The sequence below is a fragment of the Schistocerca nitens genome, chromosome 4 (assembly GCF_023898315.1).
Source record: "Schistocerca nitens isolate TAMUIC-IGC-003100 chromosome 4, iqSchNite1.1, whole genome shotgun sequence".
In the NCBI taxonomy this organism is placed as follows: domain Eukaryota; kingdom Metazoa; phylum Arthropoda; class Insecta; order Orthoptera; family Acrididae; genus Schistocerca; species Schistocerca nitens.
The window spans coordinates 603,202,436-603,224,355 of record NC_064617.1 but is presented as its reverse complement, the minus strand read 5'-3'; the positions used below and the strand labels follow the sequence as shown (position 1 = coordinate 603,224,355).

At 40.4% G+C, this 21,920-nt stretch overlaps 1 protein-coding gene across 1 annotated transcript in view; it reads left to right on the top strand.

The window, feature by feature from the left end:
* The window catches only part of LOC126251538 (axotactin), a 611,191-nt gene that overhangs the window by 541,477 nt on the left and 47,794 nt on the right, over positions 1 to 21,920 (top strand). Inside the window, exons 31-32 of the mRNA XM_049952046.1 lie at positions 19,745 to 19,935; positions 20,043 to 20,178. Coding sequence (XP_049808003.1) covers positions 19,745 to 19,935; positions 20,043 to 20,178 — 327 coding nt within the window. The remainder of the gene's footprint in view (positions 1 to 19,744; positions 19,936 to 20,042; positions 20,179 to 21,920) is intronic.

Here is a 21,920-nt window from a genome sequence, read left to right as displayed (position 1 = left end):
TTTTGCTTTGTTCCCCAAAATGTGGGTCCACTGTTGTAGCCTCTGTTTGTTCACAATCTTGTTTATTTTTGTTTGTTCCAGTTTTATTTTAGAAACAATGATTCCCACAGTTGTTATCAGTTTGTGAATTTTCTGGATCTACATCTTCATCTATGCTCCACAAGCCACCTTGTGGTGTGTGGTGGATGGTACTTTTTGTACTGCCGTCAATTGCCCTATCCTGTCCCAACCACAAATAGTTCACAGGAAGAATGATTTCCAGTAAGTCTCTGTGTGGACTCTAACTTTATCTGTGTGATCTTTTCACGAGATACATATTAGAAGGAAGCAATATTATTTGTTGACCCTTCTAGGAACGTACACTTTCAGAACTTTAACGGTAAACCCCACCATGGTGCAGAACACCTCTCTTATAGCATCTGCTCCTGGAGTTGGTTGATCATCTCTGTGATGCTTTTATGCTTACTAAATAAACCTGTAATGAAACAGGCTGCTCTTCTTTCCTCTGTAATTCCTTTATCGATCCTATCTGGTACAGATCCCATATTGACAAGCAACACTCAAGTGTTGGTCAAACGAGTTTTATAAGTTACCTGCTTTATTGATGGACTATATTTCTTGAGGATTTTTCCAGTGTATTTCAGTCTTTCCTTCATGTGATTAGTTTTATGTGGTCGTTCCACTCCAAATTGCTCCATACTCATATTTCTAGATATTTTATGGAAGCAACTGCTTCCAGCGATTGTCCTGCAATTGTGTAATCATACAGCAAGGGGCCTTTCTATCTGTACAAGCAATACATTACATTTATTTACCTTCAGGATCAATTACCACTCATTGCACCAAGCATCAATTATCTTCCTGCATTTCACTACAGTTTTCTAACATTGTGATTTCCCTGTGTCTTGCTATGTCCTTTACGTATGTCGTGAAAATTAATGGATTTATAACACTCCCTGGGCGTACACCCAAAGTTAGTTTTACATCTGAAGACTTCTCTCCATTGAGAATGATATCCTGTGTTCTGTTTGCTGGTAACTCTTCAGTCCATCAACCAGTTGGCCTGATATTCTGTATGCTCATAATTTGTTCATTATGTCACAGTGTGGACTGCCTTATGCAATTCAAGGAACACAGCATCTACCTGTGTGCTGGTATCTATTGCCTTGTTAGTCTTGTGTACAAAGAGAGCAAGCCGGGTTTCACACAATCATTGTTTTTGGAACCCCTCTTGATTCCTAAAGAGGAGATTTTCAGTCTCCCAAAATGTCATAACATGCAAGCATAAAATATGTTACAAAATTTTATAACTTACAGCATTGGAGATATGGTCCTATAGAATTGTGCACCTGTTTGATGACCGTTTTCGAAAATTGGAATGACTTGTGCTTTCTTCCAGTCATGAGCAACACTTCGCTCTTCTGTTATCATAGACTTACAGTACACTGCTGCTAGAAGAGGGGCAAGTTATTCTGCATACTCTATGTAGTATTGTGTTGGTATCTGGTCAGTTCCAATGGCCTTCCCTCTGTTGAGCAATTTCATTTGCTTTTCTATCCCATGGTCACTTGTTTCAGTATCAGCCACTTTGTCACTCATGTGACAATTTAAAGGAGGCACTCAGTGCAATCTTCCTCTGTGAAACGGTCTTGTAAAAAGACAATAAGTATTTTGGGATTTTCTGTGTTGCCCTTCATTTCAGTGCTATTTGATCACAGAATGTTTGTTTATTTGTCCATTGTTGTTGTTGTGGTCTTCAGTCCTGAGACTGGTTTGATGCAGCTCTCCATGCTACTCTATCCTGTGCAAGCTTCTTCATCTCCCAGTACCTACTGCAACCTACATCCTTCTGAATCTGCTTAGTGTATTCATCTCTTGGTCTCCCCCTACGATTTTTACCCTCCACGCTGCCCTCCAATACTAAATTGGTGATCCCTTGATGCCTCAGAACATGTCCTACCAACCGATCCCTTCTTCTGGTCAAGTTGTGCCACAAACTCCTCTTCTCCCCAATCCTATTCAGTACCTCCTCATTAGTTATGTGATCTACCCATCTAATCTTCAGCATTCTTCTGTAGCACCATGTTTCAAAAGCTTCTATTCTCTTCTTGTCCAAACTATTTACCGTCCATGTTTCACTTCCATGCATGGCTACACTCCATACGAATACTTTCAGAAATGACTTCCTGACACTTAAATCTATACTCGATGTTAACAAATTTCTCTTCTTCAGAAACGCTTTCCTTGCCATTGCCAGTCTACATTTTATATCCTCTCTACTTCGACCATCATCAGTTATGTTGCTCCCCAAATAGCAAAACTCCTTTACTACTTTAAGTATCTCATTTCCTAATCTAATACTCTCAACATCACCTGACTTAATTCGACTACATTCCATTATCCTCGTTTTGCTTTTTTGTTTATGTTCATCTTATATCCTCCCTTCAAGACACCATCCATTCCGTTCAACTGCTCTTCCAAGTCCTTTGCTGTCTCTGACAGAATTACAATGTCATTGGTGAACCTCAAAGTTTTTATTTCTTCTCCATGGATTTTAATACCTACTCCGAATTTTTCTTTTGTTTCCTTTACTGCTTGCTCAATATACAGATTGAATAACATCGGTGAGAGGCTACAACCCTGTCTCACTCCCTTCCCAACCACTGCTTCCCTTTCATGTCCCTCGACTCTTATAACTGCCATCTGGTTTCTGTACAAATTGTAAATAGCCTTTCGCTCCCTGTATTTTACCCCTGCCACCTTTAGAATTTGAAAGAGAGTATTCCAGTCAACATTGTCAAAAGCTTTATCTAAGTCTACAAATGCTAGAAACGTAGGTTTGCCTTTCCTTAATCTTTCTTCTAAGATAAGTCGTAAGGTCAGTATTGCCTCACGTGTTCCAGTATTTCTACGGAATCCAAACTGATCTTCCCCGAGGTCGGCTTCTACTAGTTTTTCCATTCGTCTGTAAAGAATTCGTGTTAGTATTTTGCAGCTGTGGCTTATTAAACTGATTGTTCGGTAATTCTCACATCTGTCAACACCTGCTTTCTTTGGGATTGGAATTATTATATTCTTCTTGAAGTCTGAGGGTATTTCGCCTGTTTCATACATCTTGCTCACCAGATGGTAGAGTTTTGTCAGGACTGGCTCTCCCAAGGCCGCCAGTAGTTCCAATGGAATGTTGTCTACTCCGGGGGCCTTGTTCCGTCTCAGGTCTTTCAGTGCTCTGTCAAACTCTTCACGCAGTATCGTATCTCCCATTTCATCTTCATCTACATCCTCTTCCATTTCCATAATATTGTCCTCAAGTACATCGCCCTTGTATAGACCCTCTATATACTCCTTCCACCTTTCTGCTTTCCCTTCTTTGCTTAGAACTGGGTTTCCATCTGAGCTCTTGATGTTCGTACAAGTGGTTCTCTTATCTCCAAAGGTCTCTTTAATTTTCCTGTAGGCAGTATCTATCTTACCCCTAGTAAGATAAGCCTCTACCGCCTTACATTTGTCCTCTAGCCATCCCCGCTTAGCCATTTTGCACTTCCTGTCGATCTCATTTTTAAGACGTTTGTATTCCTTTTTGCATGCTTCATTTACTGCATTTTTATATTTTCTCCTTTCATCAATTAAATTCAATATTTCTTCTGTTACCCAAGGATTTCTACTAGCCCTCGTCTTTTTACCTACTTGATCCTCTGCTGCCTTCACTACTTCATCTCTCAAAGCTACCCATTCTTCTTCTACTGTATTTCTTTCCCCCATTCCTGTCAATTGTTCCCTTATGCTCTCCCTGAAACTCTGTACAACCTCTGGTTCTTTCAGTTTATCAAGGTTCCATCTCCTTAAATTCCCACCTTTTTGCAGTTTCTTCAGTTTCAATCTGCAGTTCATAACCAATAGATTGTGGTCAGAATCCACATCTGCCCCTGGAAATGTCTTACAATTTAAAACCTGGTTCCTAAATCTTCGTCTTACCATTATATAATCTATCTGATACCTTTTAGTATCTCCAGGGTTCTTCCATGTATACAACCTTCTATCATGATTCTTAAACCAAGTGTTAGCTATGATTAAGTTGTGCTCTGTGCAAAATTCTACCAGGCGGCTTCCTCTTTCATTTCTTAGCCCCAATCCATATTCACCTACTACGTTTCCTTCTCTCCCTTTTCCTACACTCGAATTCCAGTCACCCATGACTATTAAATTTTCGTCTCCCATCACTATCTGAATAATTTCTTTTATTTCATCATACATTTCTTCAATTTCTTCGTCATCTGCAGAGCTAGTTGGCATATAAACTTGTACTACTGTAGTAGGTGTGGGCTTCGTATCTATCTTGGCCACAATAATGCATTCACTAAGCTGTTTGTAGTAGCTTACCCGCGTTTCTATTTTCCTATTAATTATTAAACCTACTCCTGCATTACCCCTATTTGACTTTGTGTTTATAACCCTGTAGTCACCTGACCAGAAGTCTTGTTCCTCCTGCCACCGAACTTCACTAATTCCCACTATATCTAACTTTAACCTATCCATTTCCCTTTTTAAATTTTCTAACCTACCTGCCCGATTAAGGGACCTGACATTCCACGCTCCGATCCATAGAATGCCAGTTTTCTTTCTCCTGATAACGACATCCTCTTGAGTAGTCCCCGCCCGGAGATCTGAATGGGGGACTATTTTACCTCCGGAATATTTTACCCAAGAGGATGCCATCATCATTTAATCATACAGTAAAGCTGCATGCCCTCGGGAAAAATTACGGCCGTAGTTTCCCCTTGCTTTCAGCCGTTCGCAGTACCAGCACAGCAAGGCCGTTTTGGTTATTGTTACTAGGCCAGATCAGTCAATCATCCAGACTGTTGCCCTTGCAACTACTGAAAAGGCTGCTGCCCCTCTTCAGGAACCACACGTTTGTCTGGCCTCTCAACAGATACCCCTCCATTGTGGTTGTACCTACGGTACGGCTATCTGTATCGCTGAGGCACGCAAGCCTCCCCACCAATGGCAAGGTCCATGGTTCATGGGGGTACAGGTATTTGTCCATATAAATCTCTTTTTCAGTACATATATTGTACACAGGACCTTTTTATCTGTTGGTTTTTCAAATGTCAGACATATATTATTTAAATGTTTATAACAAATTGGATCTATACAGTTAATAATTACAAATTTTTTTTAAAATACTGTATACTTATAATTTATTTCTACAGTTAAAGATACATATTACATTTTTTCTTGCATAAGATACTGTGAGATTGAATAGTAGCAGTTTTTCAGAAGGTAGGCTGTCACAGACTTTTTTAAAGCTCTGTAGTTCAGAAAGAGATTTTATATGTCTTGGTAACCTGTTGTGTAGTTTTGTTCCTGCATGATACACACCTTTTTGGCATAATGTGGTGTTACAATGATTAACATGTATGTCACTGTCTGACCTGGTACTGTAATCATGGACACTTTTGTTTTTAGGAAAAAGGTTTTCTTTTCTCAGGATACTTTTTTTGATATGCATGACTACTTCCAGTATATAAATGCAGGAAAGGGGTAGGATCTTTAGATCTTTAAAGAAAGGTTTGCATGGTTTTCTGCTGCTCACTTGTTTCATTATTCTTATAATTGCCTTTTGTTTCCTGAAAATTGTTATTGCTTGGTGTACATTTCCCCAGAAAGTAATACTGCACTTCAGTACTGAATGTACACGAGCAAAGTATACAGCCCTAACTGTTTCTGCACTAGTATTATTGCACAGAATTCTTACTACATAGCTCACTTTTGCTAGTTTTGAATTTAGGGATGTGAAATGAGTGCTCCATTTAAGACTTTACTGGATATGAATCCCAAGAAATTTAGTTTCGTTGACAGCACTGATGTTTTGGTTATCTATACATATTACAAGTTTGCTGCATTTTTATTTTGATTGGTGTGGAAATTCATAAGTACCGTTTTTTGGGGATTAACTATTAGCCTGTTTCTGGTAAACCATTCAGACAATACTTTTGTAATATCTTTTGCAGATGCAGTAAGATTTTCTTCTTTATTCCCTTCAATCAATAGACTGGTGTCATCTGCAAACAGCACTGGTTCAGAATCCCTAATGCGTGATGGGAAATCATTAATGTACACCAAAAAAGGAAAGGGACCTAGTATGGAGCCCTGTGGAACACCATGACTTAGTCCACATGGTTCTGAAAGGTGTACCTGGAGTTCATTTCCTTCCATGTATTTAACTTCAGTTACCTGAGAGCGATATTCCAAATATGCTTTAATCCATTGATTTGGCACACCTCTTACACCATACCGTTCAAGCTTCCTCAGGAGCACAGAATGATCAATCACATCAAAAGCTTTTGTTAGGTCCAAGAATAAACCTGAGATATTTCTGTGGTTGTCCACTGCATTTAAGACATGGTTTATCAGATTGAAAGTGGCTGTTCCAATTGATCGCTGTGGTCTGGAGCTATGTTGACATTGGAAATAATATTATTCTTGTTGAAGAATGTAGTTAGTTTTGAAAGGAATACTTTTTCAATAATTTTTGAAAACACTGACAGTATCAACACTGGCCTATAGTTACACATACATTGATAATCACTTTTTTTATATAGGGGTATTACTTTTGCCATGATGAAACTAGATGCCAACAGCAATGAAATTCTAAATTCTAAATGGAATATGTATCAAACATATAGGTTGAATGCTAGTGGTGGAGGCATGTTTATAGCCATAAAAAAGTATGATAATATCTTGGGGGATTAGTACAAATTTTGAATATGAAATAATTTGGGTGAAGACAAGTATTAAAAGCAGAGCAAACATGGTCATTGGATGCTTTTATGGAGTCCCTACCTCAGTGGCAGTAGTGGCAGAACATTTGAAGGGAAACTTGGAAGTTTTGCAGGAGAGTTTGGGAGGTAGGAAATGAGGTACTGGTGGAAGTAAAACTTTGAGAACAGGTCATGTGTCATGCTTGGTTAGGTCAGTTGGTAGAGCACTTTCCTGTGAAAGTCAAAAGTCCTGAGTTTGAGTCTCAGTCTAACATACAGTTTTAATCTGCCAGGATGTTTCATATTAGTGCCCACTCTGCTGCAGAGTGAAAATTTCATTTTGGAAAATACTTCATATAAATTTGCTGGTTATGTTGTAGTACTAGGTGAAGATTTCAAATTACCAGTTACAGACTGGGAGACTCCTGTGCTTACAGTGGATTTTAGGGACAGGAAATCAGGTGAAATTGTTGTAAATGCCTTATCTGAAAATTACCTTGAGCAGTTAATCAGAGAACTGACTCATGAAGGTAACATCTTACATCTGCTGTTGACAAACTGACCCAAACTTTTTGACACAGCATAGCAGGGAATCAGTGATCATAACGCCCCTAGAGCACCACTGAATAAGGCTTTAAACATGATTACAAAGGTAGGAAGATCTTTCTGATTAGCAAGAGCAACAAGACACAGATTTCAGATTACCTGAGCAGGCAACAAGAGCATTTCATCTCCATCACTAACAATGATGAGTATCAATGGACGAAGTTCAAGTTGTGCAATATACTTTAGACATGTACATGCTGAGCAAAGGTGTGAGGGATGGAAAAGGCTCTTTGTTATTTGACAGCCATGTTAGAAAGCTATTACAAAAGCAAAGAGAGCTTCAATTAAAATTTAAACAAATCCTCACAGACAAACAAACGCTATACAAAGTTAAAATCAGTATTAGGGGAGATACATGTGAAGTATTCCACTAATTCAAAAGTGAAATTCTGTGTACCAGATTCAACAATGGGAAATCCAGGATGGAAAGCATCTCATCATCTCTGCTATATGGGGAGTAGCAACTATTCTTTTCATAACTTCTGTGTACCAATTGACAGAACATCCTAAGAAGTCAGTAAATGGATTGAAGTCATCTGTCCAGACAGTAGACAGTATAGGCGACTTGCCTACAACAAATAATTGCATAGCCATCCGGTATCATGAGTTAACGAAAACATATTTATTCGTGAAAACTCACAATGAGAAGAAACTAGAAAAAACAACAGAGAAGTAACAAAAACTAGGAGATCCTATAGTCTTACGGCAAAGATAAAAAACAAAACATGACCAAAAAAACTCTCGCGCACTTTTGATATCACTTTCCACCAGACATGAAAAATATCACTGCCACACAGACCTCCCCTTAAAGTGCGGAGCCCCAGGGATATCTTGATACTTGAATTTTATTCGACGTCCAGCTCTGGTGTGCGTCGGGTGTCTCGAGGGCAGTGACGTTGTTGTTTGTGGTGGTGATTCACCTGTCTCGGATGATGTACTGAGCGGTGTTTTGGTATACTCTGCGTCCATCATGTGTTGATGCACAGGCTTGGTGTCAGAGGTCGGAGAGGGTAAAACCCATGCTGGCTTGACACGTTCAATCGATACCTTTGTCGGAACACAATTGTACATTATGTCCACGGTATGCTTATTTCTACTCAGCACCTGAAATGGGCCCGGATATGGTGGTTGTAAAGGCGATTTGACTGAGTCTGTTCGCAACATTATGTGAGAGCAATTGTACAAGTCTTTGTGTACAAACACCTTACGGTTACCAGGGCGAGAAGGTGGCGGGCAATGTATATTTGTGCAGTGACGTTTTAGCTGCTGCACCCAGTGTGTGAGGCCCTCTGATCCAGATAGTAAGGTTGGTACTAAATAATCTGCAGGAATCCATAGCGGCTCACCGTAAACCATCTCGGCAACTGATGCACTAATATCGGGTTTGTGAGCTGTCCGCAAGCCTAACAACACTAATGGTAATGCTTCCGTCCATCTCTCTTGATGACACATCAATGCTGCTTTGAGTGTTCTGTGCCATCGTTCGACCATACCATTACTGGCAGGGTGATAGGCAGTCATGTGGTGGCGTTGGAAACCGAACATTTTGGATAGCTCGAGGAACAACGTAGATTCGAACTGACATCCTTGGTCAGTTGTGAAATGAAGGGGGCATCGAAAACGGGCAACCCATGTACACAGAAACGTCTTAGCAGTAGTTTCGGCTGAAATATCGACTATTGGAGTTGCTTCTGCCCATCTTGTGCACCTATCTATAGCCGTAAACAAATATCTGTAACCCTCTTACTGTGGGAGAGGTCCAACCAGGTCCACGTGAACATGTGCGAATCTAGCAGAGGTACCTTGAAAATCTCCAATATCAGCACGCACATGCAACAACGTCACTGCCCCCGAGGCACCCGATGCACACCAGAGCTGGACGTCGAATAAAATTCAAGTATCAAGATATCCCTGGGGCTCCGCACTTTAAGGTTGCGTGTTCAAATCATGTCGGGGTCACCAATTATGTAGGCGACTTGCCTACAGCAAATAATTGCATAGCCGTCCGGTATCATGAGTTAACGAAAACATATTTATTCGTGAAAACTCACAATGAGAAGAAACTAGAAAAAACAACAGAGAAGTAACAAAAACTAGGAGATCCTATAGTCTTATGGCAAAGATAAAAAACAAAACATGACCAAAAAAACTCTCACGCACTTTTGATATCACTTTGCACCAGACATGAAAAATATCACTGCCACAACAGCATCACAAAAAATATGTGATGCAGAATTAAACTGCAAATACACACTGAAGATTGTACACCAGAATGTACAGTCATTAACAAACAAAGTTGATGAAATAAATATACTCCTCAATTGTGAATGGAAAGATGTTTCTGTTTTATGTTTTTGTGAGCGTTGTTTACAAAACGAGTATTTTCAATACTTAAAAATATTGCATTTTAAACTTGAAAACTGCTTTTGTAGAATGGAATCAAAACATGGGGGAACTTGTATATATGTAAAAGAAAATGTAGATTAGAGTATAGTCTCTGTTTGCAAACTTGGTTGTGAAAGAAACTTTGAAATCTCAGCTGTTGAGTTACTGTCTGAAAAAAAACTATTATTTTATGTGTGTATAGATCTCCTGTTAGCAATGTAAGGTTTTTTTTTTTTTTTTTTTTTTTTTTTTTTTTTTTTTTTTTTTTTTTTTTTTTTCTTCAAAAGATTGGAACTTGCTTTAGGCAAACTTAAGACAACTGGGAAAACAGTGGTACTATGTGGAGATTTTAATATTGACTTTGTGAGCCATACCCCCCACAGGGAAAGTTATTAAATATTATAAAAGGCTACAATATTTGTCTGACTGTTAGCTCTCCAACACATGTAACAAAAACTAGTGTCACTCTCCTTGATCAGGTATGTGTAAACATGGACAAGTGTACATCAGAAAACGTTGATACCAGCTATAGTGACCTCCTCTCGCAATTACTAACCATACCTGTAAATCACATTTCAACCAGTGTACAAAATATTATCCATAAAAGGATTTATAGTAGGAAAAATACTGAATACTTCCAGTATCTAATCAGTGAACAATATTGGAGCGAAGTATATGATACCTCTATTACCAACAAAAAGATGGAAAATTTTTTGAACATTTCAAGCATAACTTTGACATAATTTTTCCACAAAGGAAAGTGATTTTCAAAAGCGCAGATAGATTCAAAAACTGGATTACAGTAGACATTAGATGATCTTGTAAAAGGAAGCGGGAACTTTTTCTCCAGTCAAAAACTGACAGCAGTCTAGAATTTCTTAGTGATTTCAAAAACTACAAGCTAGTTTTGAAACATGTCATAAAAGAGGCAAAAATTAAGGAAAATGCCAAATATATTATGAAGTCATTCAATAACTCTAAGACCATGTGTAAAGCTGTGCAGGATCTTACGGGTCAAAAGACAACTCACAAAAATATTGTGATATCACATGATGGCAAGAATGTCACTGACCCTAGGGCAATTGCAAACAGTTTCAATTCTTATTATGCACCTATTGCTGGAAAATTAGAGAAGGAAAAATTTGGAAATCCGCCTAATACTACATGGAAAGAACTTTCATCTATTGAAATAAATAATATATCCATTTTCCTCAGTCCAATAGACCCAACAGAGTTCCTAAATACCATTAATTCACTGAAGAGTAATTATTCAACTGGTAGTGTCAGCTTTCTATCCCTAGTACTCTGTGGGCATTGTTGCTGTTTATAGTTCTGAGGTCCTGCAGTTAACTAATAATACACTCCTGGAAATGGAAAAAAGAACACATTGACACCGGTGTGTCAGACCCACCATACTTGCTCCGGACACTGCGAGAGGGCTGTACAAGCAATTATCACACGCACGGCACAGCGGACACACCAGGACCTGCGGTGTTGGCCATCGAATGGCGCTAGCTGCGCAGCATTTGTGCACCGCCGCCGTCAGTGTCAGCCAGTTTGCCGTGGCATACGGAGCTCCATCGCAGTCTTTAACACTGGTAGCATGCCGCGACAGCGTGGACGTGAACCGTATGTGCAGTTGACGGACTTTGAGCGAGGGCGTATAGTGGGCATGCGGGAGGCCGGGTGGACGTACCGCCGAATTGCTCAACACGTGGGGCGTGAAGTCTCCACAGTACATCGATGTTGTCGCCAGTGGTCAGCGGAAGGTGCACGTGCCCGTCGACCTGGGACCGGACCGCAGCGACGCACGGATGCACGCCAAGACCGTAGGGTCCTACGCAGTGCCGTAGGGGACCAAACCGCCACTTCCCAGCAAATTAGGGACACTGTTGCTCCTGGGGTATCGGCGAGGACCATTCGCAACCATCTCCATGAAGCTGGGCTACGGTCCCGCACACCATTAGGCCGTCTTCCACTCACGCCCCAACATCGTGCAGCCCGCCTCCACTGGTGTCGCGACAGGCGTGAATGGAGGGACGAATGGAGACGTGTCGTCTTCAGCGATGAGAGTCGCTTCTGCCTTGGTGCCAATGATGGTCGTATGTGTGTTTGGCGCCGTGCAGGTGAGCGCCACAATCAGGACTGCATACGACCGAGGCACACAGGGCCAACACCTGGCATCATGGTGTGGGGAGCGATCTCCTACACTGGCCGTACACCACTGGTGATCGTCGAGGGGACACTGAATAGTGCACGGTACATCCAAACCATCATCGAACCCATCGTTCTACCATTCCTAGACCGGCAAGGGAACTTGCTGTTCCAACAGGACAATGCACGTCCGCATGTATCCCGTGCCACCCAACATGCTCTAGAAGGTGTAAGTCAACTACCCTGGCCAGCAAGATCTCCGGATCTGTCCCCCATTGAGCATGTTTGGGACTGGATGAAGCGTCGTCTCACACGGTCTGCACGTCCAGCACGAACGCTGGTCCAACTGAGGCGCCAGGTGGAAATGGCATGGCAAGCCGTTCCACAGGACTACATCCAGCATCTCTACGATCGTCTCCATGGGAGAATAGCAGCCTGCATTGCTGCAAAAGGTGGATATACACTGTACTAGTGCCGACATTGTGCATGCTCTGTTGCCTGTGTCTATGTGCCTGTGGTTCTGTCAGTGTGATCATGTGATGTATCTGACCCCAGGAATGTGTCAATAAAGTTTCCCCTTCCTGGGACAATGAATTCACGGTGTTCTTATTTCAATTTCCAGGAGTGTATGTTAACATTTTTTCTCCAAATTACTGTGATATATACGACCCTGTCTGGAATCGGAACACATGTTATATTGCCCGTGAAAGGGTTTCTCTATCCTAAATAAAAACCACCATGTGCACACTGCATGTATGCCACTATTCTTGTAGCTGCTTCCTATGTGTAGTGCTTGGCAGACCTATTAAGGCAAAACCCAGAATTCTCCACCTGATTGCAGAGGTCGATAATTCCCAGAATCATCCGAGCCTCTGGGTTACCTTTCTCTCTGCTCCAAGCCAGAGGACAATGATCAATTCTGGGAACGTCACTGCAAAACGATAGCTTTGTTTCCACCCCATGGCTGAGGCTAGCTGCCTTCACCAAATTAGCTAGCCACGTGTAGCAACCAAGGATGGCCTCTGAACCCAAGCGGCAGGTGACATTGATGCCTACATAAGCCATAATTTGTAGCTGTGTGCACCCAGTGCATTTGATCACTGCTGGAAGATCCTCCTTCACATCTCAGATGAGACTCCCCCACAAGCAGACAGAGTGAACACTGGGTTTCTTTCTCAACCTGCCTGCTATTTTTCTGGCAGACACCAAAACCCACCAAACAATGGAGCTCCCAGTGACAAGCAATTCCACTCTCTGCACTTATCTGTACCTCTCAAGAAGATCAGCCACAGTCCCAACAGGCTAGGCATCCCATGCAGGCTCAAATGTACTTTTAGCCGCAGGCAATACCTCAAACCTTTGCTAAGACGTAAGAAGATAGCTATACGGCCAGTACTCACTTTTGCCTTCCATCCAGAGATTGCAACCCTGCCATAGTTCATCACTCATTACAGTGTCAACAGGCCAGGACATGCAAATTGGAGGATGCAGCAGCATCAAGGATCCCAGGCAACACTATAGGCTCCAGAGTTGCCATAGCATTTATTCCAGATGCCCCAATGCCACTGCAGCCCAGGGCAGCAACATGAAACCTATCGACCATGGTCAACACAGCTTCCAGCTGTTTACAGACAGTGGCCAGTCCCCCCTGCATCTGTACATGACAGGCACAGCCCCTATCCATCTTTAATAAATTATTGTCTGAACCATATGATTCCTCAGAACTGTAATCCCCTCATTCTTCATTTAATGTGTCTAATCCTTCTACGAATATTAATAGTTCATTTACACTTGACCAACCACAGTACCATATTTCTTTTCTTACATGGTGGAGTAATGTACACAATACTTTTATGAAATGACTCTCATCTTGACTTGTTTGGGTGTTTGGATCTTATTTGATGCCACTTTCTTATAGCTACCCCCAACTGCTATTTTATTACCTAGGATCTAACAATTCAAGTGCCAGCTTTTATTGAGTGCGTGATGACCAATACTCGTTTTAAAGTTTTTCTGAAAGTCATTCCAGGGAGAGAAATCTTCCAAATGAGCTGTTGCCCATTTGGCATTCCCTGCTAAATAACCAAGGGCAAAATTAATTTTCTTGGCGTCATCCCAGTGTTTCGGCAATTATTTAGAAAATGTCATTGAGAAGTAAGCAGCATGAACATCCTCTTCTGGTTTAAATTTAGGGAACTGTGTGGATAAGTTTGTCCCACTTTGTAAATGCAATTCCTGAATTAATTCTAGTGGGAACCCACAAGTCTCCATTTATTATTACACTACTGGCCATTAAAATTGCTACACCACAAATATGACGTGTTACAGACGCGAAATTTAACTGACAGGAAGAAGATGCTGTGATATGCAAATGATTAGCTTTTCAGAGCATTCACACAAGGTTGGCACCGGTGGCGACACCTACAGTGTGCTGACATGAGGAAAGTTTCCAACCGATTTCTCATACACAAACAGCAGTTAACCGGCATTGCCTGGTGAAATGTTGTGATGCCTCGTGTAACGAGGAGAAATGCGTACCATCACGTTTCCGACTTTGATAAAGGTCGGATAGTAGCCTATCGCGATTGCAGTTTATCATATCATGACATTGCTGCTCGCGTTGGTCGAGATCCAATGATTGTTAGCAGAATATGGAATCAGTGGGTTCAGGAGGGTAATACGGAACGCCTTGCTGGATCCCAACAGCCTCGTATCACTAGCAGTCGAGATGACAGGCATCTTATCCGCATGGCTGTAATGGATCATGCAGCCACATCTCGATCCCTGAGTCAACAGACGGGGATGTTTGCAAGGCAACAACCATCTGCATGAACAGTTTGACGACATTTGCAGCAGCATGGACTATCAGCTCAGAGACCATGGCTGCAGTTACCCTTAATGCTGCATCACAGACAGGACCGCCTGCGATGGTGTACTCAACAACGAACCTGGGTGCACGAATGGCAAAACATCATTCTTCGGATGAATCCATGTTCTGTTTACAGCATCATGATGGTTGCATCCATGTTTGGCGACATCGTGGTGAACGAACATTGGAAGCGTGTATTCGTCATCACCATACTGGCGTATCACTTGGCGTGATGGTATGGGGTGCCATTGGTTACACATCTTGGTCACCTCTTGTTCGCATTGATGGAACTTTGAACAGTGGATGTTACATTTCAGATGTGTTATGAGCCGTGGCTCTACCCTTCATTCGATCCCTGCGAAATCCTACATTTCAGCAGGATAATGCATGACCACATGTTGCAGGTCCTGTACGGGCCTGGATACAGTACCTCTGGATACAGAAAATGTTTGACTGCTGCCCTGGCCAGCACATTCTCCAGATCTCTCACCAATTGAAAACATCTGGTCAATGGTGGCTGAGCAACTGGCTCATCACAATACACCAGTCACTACTCTTGATGAACTGTGGTATCGTGTTGAAGCTGCATGGGCAGCTGTACCTGTACACGCCATCCAAGCTCTGTTTGATTCAAAGCCCAGGCGTATCAAGGCCGTTATTACGGCCAGAGGTGGTTGTTCTGGGTACTGATTTCTCAGGATCTATGTACCCAAATTGTGTGAAAATGTAATCACATGTCAGTTCTAGTATAATATATTTGTCCAATGAATACCTGTTTATCATATGCATTTCTTCTTGGTGTAGCAATTTTAATGGCCAGTAGTGTATCAATCTTAATTTTAACTAATTCATCCCAGATCTTTTGTAATTCCGCCTGTGTTCTATTTGTTTCATCTGTTTAATGAGGTGTACTGGCAGATGATTCCACCTTCCTATACTCCTTATGCAATTAATTTGCTAACACACGCCATCAAGGTTGCAAGGGTGGAACGTGAATCTTTATTTTGTTCTAAACATTTAATCTTACTGTAGTGTCTGAGATTTGTTTATGTAGCTCCATTTGGGTACTCCTTAATCATTTCATATCTTTATTCAAACCTCCGTGTTATTCATTTATCTCATTACTCACTGAGGCACATTGTTTAATAACCTCAGACTGTAACTCCCCTGTCAAACTCGAAATGGCAGATGGTAGTTTTGATATTTCATTGTGTTTCTAACTTTTCTTTGGGAGACTCTGTGATATGCTCTTCTAGCTTCTGAACCTGTTTATGTATCTTCTCATTTAGATCAGCACTAATAATCTCTAATTTGTTATTAAATTTAATGATGGTCTGTTTCTTTGTCTCTGCAGGAGTCTCTGAAATCTAATACCTTGAGCATTTATACTTGTGTTCATAGTAACCAATATTACATCTTGAGCATCTACTTTCATATTTAAGCTAGTTACCTGCTCAGTAAATATTCTGAATATATCTTCTAAATGCTGCTCCATAATCCTAGTTAGTATGAGCAAACAGTTACAACAATATCCAGTTTCAAACTAATATGTCCTCCTGCTAACAACTGACACACACACACACACACACACACACACACACGCGCGCGCGCGCGCGCGCGCGCGCGCGCGCACACACACACACACACACACACACACACACACACACACACACACAGTAAAAAAAGAAAAAGGGGAAAATTCATAAATAAAGGTTGATTCACCACTGACATAACTATTGCTCACTGCTGGAACCCGACGATAACAGTTCTAGCTCTGTGCAATGGGGCTGTCGGTCTTCTGGCTCATGGACTTAGCAGATTCTTCATAGACATAATTGTTGTCAATTAATTTGGTTATTATTCATCAACAAATTATTATAGACACAGCTATGCCAAATTTTAGTACCAGTTTCTTCCTGAGCTTTACCATGTCCTCTTCTCCAAACTCTGTAATGAATTTCATTATTATGTTATCAGTTCCTCTCGCCAACACAAATTTTATTACTGTTTAACAAGTGACTGTCGATCACAATCAGAAGGTATATTCAGACTAGTGTAATCAGTCCTTTACTTAGTTTGAGCCTGATCAAATCGTTGTCTTTGTCCACATTGATTGAAACATTTATTTCTGTAAACATCCTTTAACACCTTGATAGAATTTTTAAATGGTGCAAGATTGGCAATTTACTTTAAACGTTTAACGTTTATAAGTGTAAAAGTGTCCCCTTCACAAAATACAAATATGGAGTGTCCTTTTACAATAATATGAATGATTCACAACTGGGATTATTCAACTTATACAAATATCTGTATACAACAATTGTGATAATATGAAATAGAGAGATAATATAGGCTCAGTTGCAGGTAAAGCAGATAGCAAAATTTGGATCATTTGTGGGATGTTCAGCTAATTTAGTCACCCTACAAAGGAGACTGCTTGAGAACACTCATGTAAGCAATTGTAGAATATTGTAGAATATTACTTAATTGTGTGGGACCCATACCAAATAAGACTTAACAGGTAATATCATGTGTGTAGAAAGAAGGGCAGGTCAAATGGTCACAGGTTTCTTTTAATTATGGGACAGTGCCATGGAAATTATGGTGTTGCATCATCAGCTCAAGCAGGCCACAACAGTCAGACAAGTGAATTGCCAGTTACGAAATTGCAGTAGCAGGCACTATTACCTTGGGATCCTGCATTCCAGGTTGGTGCACACTATTGCAAGATCAATGCTTTTCAGGTAGAATTGACAACAAGTGGAACTTCTTGCCACAACAACACCAAATAGATGAATATATCCAGGCTCCAGTGCAGAACAAGGTCATTTCACAGTGATTTCCACAGTATGGACATTGTTGTTGTTGTTGTGGTCTTCAGTCCTGAGACTGGTTTGATGCAGCTCTCCATGCTACTCTATCCTGTGCAAGCTTCTTCATCTCCCAGTACCTACTGCAACCTACATCTTTCTGAATCTGCTTAGTGTATTCATCTCTTGGTCTCCCTCTACGATTTTTACCCTCCACGCTGCCCTCCAATACTAAATTGGTGATCCCTTGATGCCTCAGAACATGTCCTACCAACCGATCCCTTCTTCTAGTCAAGTTGTGCCACAAACTTCTCTTCTCCCCAATCCTATTCAACACCTCCTCATTTGTTATATGATATACCCATCTAATCTTCAGCATTCTTCTGTAGCACCACATTTCAAAAGCTTCTATCCTCTTCTTGTCTAAACTATTTATCGTCCATGTTTCACTTCCATACATGGCTACACTCCATACAAATACTTTCAGAAACGACTTCCTGACACTTAAATCTATACTCGATGTTAACAAATTTCTCTTCTTCAGAAACGCTTTCCTTGCCATTGCCAGTCTACATTTTATATCCTCTCTACTTCAACCATCATCAGTTATTTTGCTCCCCAAATAGCTAAACTACTTTACTACTTTATGTGTCTCATTTCCTAATCTAATACCCTCAGCATCACTTGACTTAATTCTACTAAATTCCATTATCCTCATTTTGCTTTTGTTGATGTTCATCTTATATCCTCCTTTCAAGACACTCTCCATTCCATTCAACTGCTCTTCCAAGTCCTTTGCTGTCTCTGACAGAATTACAATGTCATCGGCAAACCTCAAAGTTTTTATTTCTTCTCCATGGATTTTAATACCTACTCCAAATTTTTCTTTTGTTTCCTTTACTGCTTGCTCAATATACAGATTGAATAACATCGGGGAGAGGCTACAACCCTGTCTCACTCCCTTCCCAACCACTGCTTCCCTTTCATGCCCCTCAACTCTTATAACTGCCATTTGGTTTCTATACAAATTGTAAATAGCCTTTCGCTCCCTATATTTTACCCCTGCCACCTTCAGAATCTGAAAGAGAGTATTCCAGTCAACATTGTCAAAAGCTTTCTCTAAGTCTACAATTGCTAGAAACGAAGTTTTGCCTTTCCTTAATCTATTTTCTAAGATAAGTTGTAGGTTCAGTATTGCCTCACGTGTTCCAATATTTCTACAGAATCCACACTGATCTTCCCCGAGGTCAGCTTCTACTAGTTTTTCCATTCGTCTGTAAGGAATTTGCATTAGTATTTTGCAGCCGTGACTTATTAAACTGATAGTTCAGTAATTTTCACACCTGTCAACACCTGCTTTCTTTGGGATTGGAATTATTATTTTCTTCTTGAAGCCTGAGGGCATTTCCCCTGTTTCATACATCTTGCTCACCAGATGGTAGAGTTTTGTCAGGACTGGCTCTCCCAAGGCCGTCAGTAGTTCTAATGGAATATTGTCTTCTCCCGGGGCCTTGTTTCGACTCAGGTCTTTCAGTGCTCTGTCAAACTCTTCACGCAGTATCATATCTCCCATTTCATCTTCATCTATACCCTCTTCCATTTCCATAATATTGTCATCAAGCACATGAAAACAAAGTACTTGCATAACTTCAGAATGGTGTCTCTCATGCATTCTGGCTGCCACAAGATGCATTGGTAATACACATCTTGCATATCCTGCTCTGGACGGTCAATCCAACTGTCAGCCTGAGATATGACAACATTCAAGTCTCATGACAAATTGAAGTATTCCATTTACCATGCTCTGTCTCTCAAAACAATAGTTGTCTCCAATTCAGCTGCTTGAGTCTCACTCGGACACTGGCATAGCCAGTGCCTGAGTGAGACATGGGCACCATCTCAAAAGGGTTAAGAGCAATACAGCTAGCCAAAAAAGCATCCTAATTTAGATTTATGCTATTACCACAAATCAAACTGGTTGACATTTGTTTTAACTACAAAAATAGCTGTATGTTTTGGATGATTTTTGTTTTAACTATAGAAGTAGCTGTATTAGCTTTAGAACATTACAGAAATAAGATAAAGTGTTTTTGAATTAATCCCTGTAGGTTAAAAATTAATTATTATAACTGTACCAAATTAATATTTTTTTTCAGTTGTCTTTTTAGTGATGGCTGTACTCTTTGTTGTGATTGTCCTTGGAGCCTTATGCGAAGTGTATCGTTCACATCGCAAACATAAAAGGAGGCAAGAAGCTGAGGTGGAGGCTGCCATAAGATGGCCAAAATCTCAGAAATTTCAAGATCCTGGCCTGCAATCTTCCCTTAAAATGACAGGGTACAAGAGTGTAAGTGTAAAAATATTAATTAATTCATAGATTCAATGTTCTTACAAATGACACTGTAGGAGGAAGAAAGTATATTCACTTGGAAATGAATATTTCTCTTTTAACAGATTCCAGTACAAGACACAAAGCCAAAACAGCCTTTGGAATCAAAACCAGTGGCAAGAAATGAGTATAAGCCCATACCAGATTCTGTCCCAGACGAAAAAAAGCCAAGTATGAATGGTGAAAGTAAAACAAAAATTGGTAAGCACAAACTGTTCAGTACTAAACTTGTAGTTTATATACTTGGAAGAAAACTAAGATAACAGTAATATTTTTCTAATAATGAAAATGAGGAAAGGGAACATGTTACCTGTGTATAGTTAGGGTTGTGCATTTATGTGTGTGTGGGAGGGATAAGAAGGGAAAGGGGGTGGGAGGGGGGGGGGGAGAGATGCTTATATGTGAACGTGCTATTACTTGTGTCCATACACCACATCTCGGTGAACTATTGATGAGTGGTTACCTTTTCTCATTCTGTGTTATTATTTTCATCCTTTAATTTTTATTATAATAATATAATCAATTTTTAAAATAATGATAAATACAAAATCAAATAGGAGTAATGCAGGAGTAGGTTTAATAATGAATAGCAAAATAGGAATGTGGGTAAATTACTACAAACAGCATAGTGAACACATTATTATGGCCAAGATAGATACGAAGCCCATGCCTACCATAGTAGTACAAGTTTATATGCCAACTAGCTCTGCAGATGACAAAGAGATTGATGAAATGTATGATGAGATAAAAGAAATTATTCAGATAGTGAAGGGAGATGAAAATTTAGTAGTCATGGGTGAATGGAACTAAATAGTAGGAAAAGGAAGAGAAGGAAACATAGTAGGTGAATATGGAATGGGAGTAAGGAATGAAAGAGGAAGCTGCCTGGTAGAATTTTGCACAGAGCATAACTTAATCATAGCTAACACTTGGTTCAAGAATCATAAAAGAAGATTGTATACATGGAAGAAGCCTGGAGATACTGGAAGGTCTCAGATAGATTATATAATGGTAAGACAGAGATTCAGGAACCAGGTTTTAAATTGTAAGACATTTCCAGGGGCAGATGTGGACTCTGGCCACAATCTATTGGTTATGAACTGTAGATTAAAACTGAAGAAACTGCAAAAAGGTGGGAATTTGAGGAGATGGGACCTGGATAAACTGAAAGAACCAGAGGTTGTAGAGAGTTTCAGGGAGAGAATTAGGAAACAATTAACAAGAATGGGGGAATGAAAGACAGTAGAAGTTAGCTTTGAGAGATGAAATAGTGAAGGCAGCAGAGGAACAAGTAGGTAAAAAGATGAGGGCTAATAGAAATCCTTGGGTAACAGAAGAGATATTGAATTTAATTGATGAAAGGAGAAAATATAAAAATGCAGTAAATGAAGCAGGCAAAGAGGAATACAAATGTCTCAAAAATGAGATCGACAGGAAGTGCAAAATGGCTAAGCAGGGATAGCTAGAGGACAAATGTAAGGATGTAGAGTCACATCTCACTAGGGGTAAGATAGATACTGACTACAGGAAAATTAAAGAGACCTTTGGAGAAAAGAGAACCACTTGCATGAATATCAAGAGCACAGATGGAAACCCAGTTCTAAGCAAAGAAGGGAAAGCAGAAAGGTGGAAGGAGTATATACAGGGTCTATAGAAGGGCAATGTTCTTGAGGACAATATTATAGAAATGGAAGAGAATGTAGATGAAGATGAAATAGGAAATATGATACTGCATGAAGAGTTTGACAGAGCACTGAAAGACTCGGTGAAACAAGGCCCCGGAATTAGACAACATTCCATTCGAACTACTGACAGCCTTGGGAGAACCATGCCTAACAAAATTCTTTTATCTAGTGAGGAAGATGTATGATACAGTCAAAATACCCTCAGACTTCAAGAAGAATATAATAATTCCAATCCCAAAGAAAGCAGGTGTTGACAGA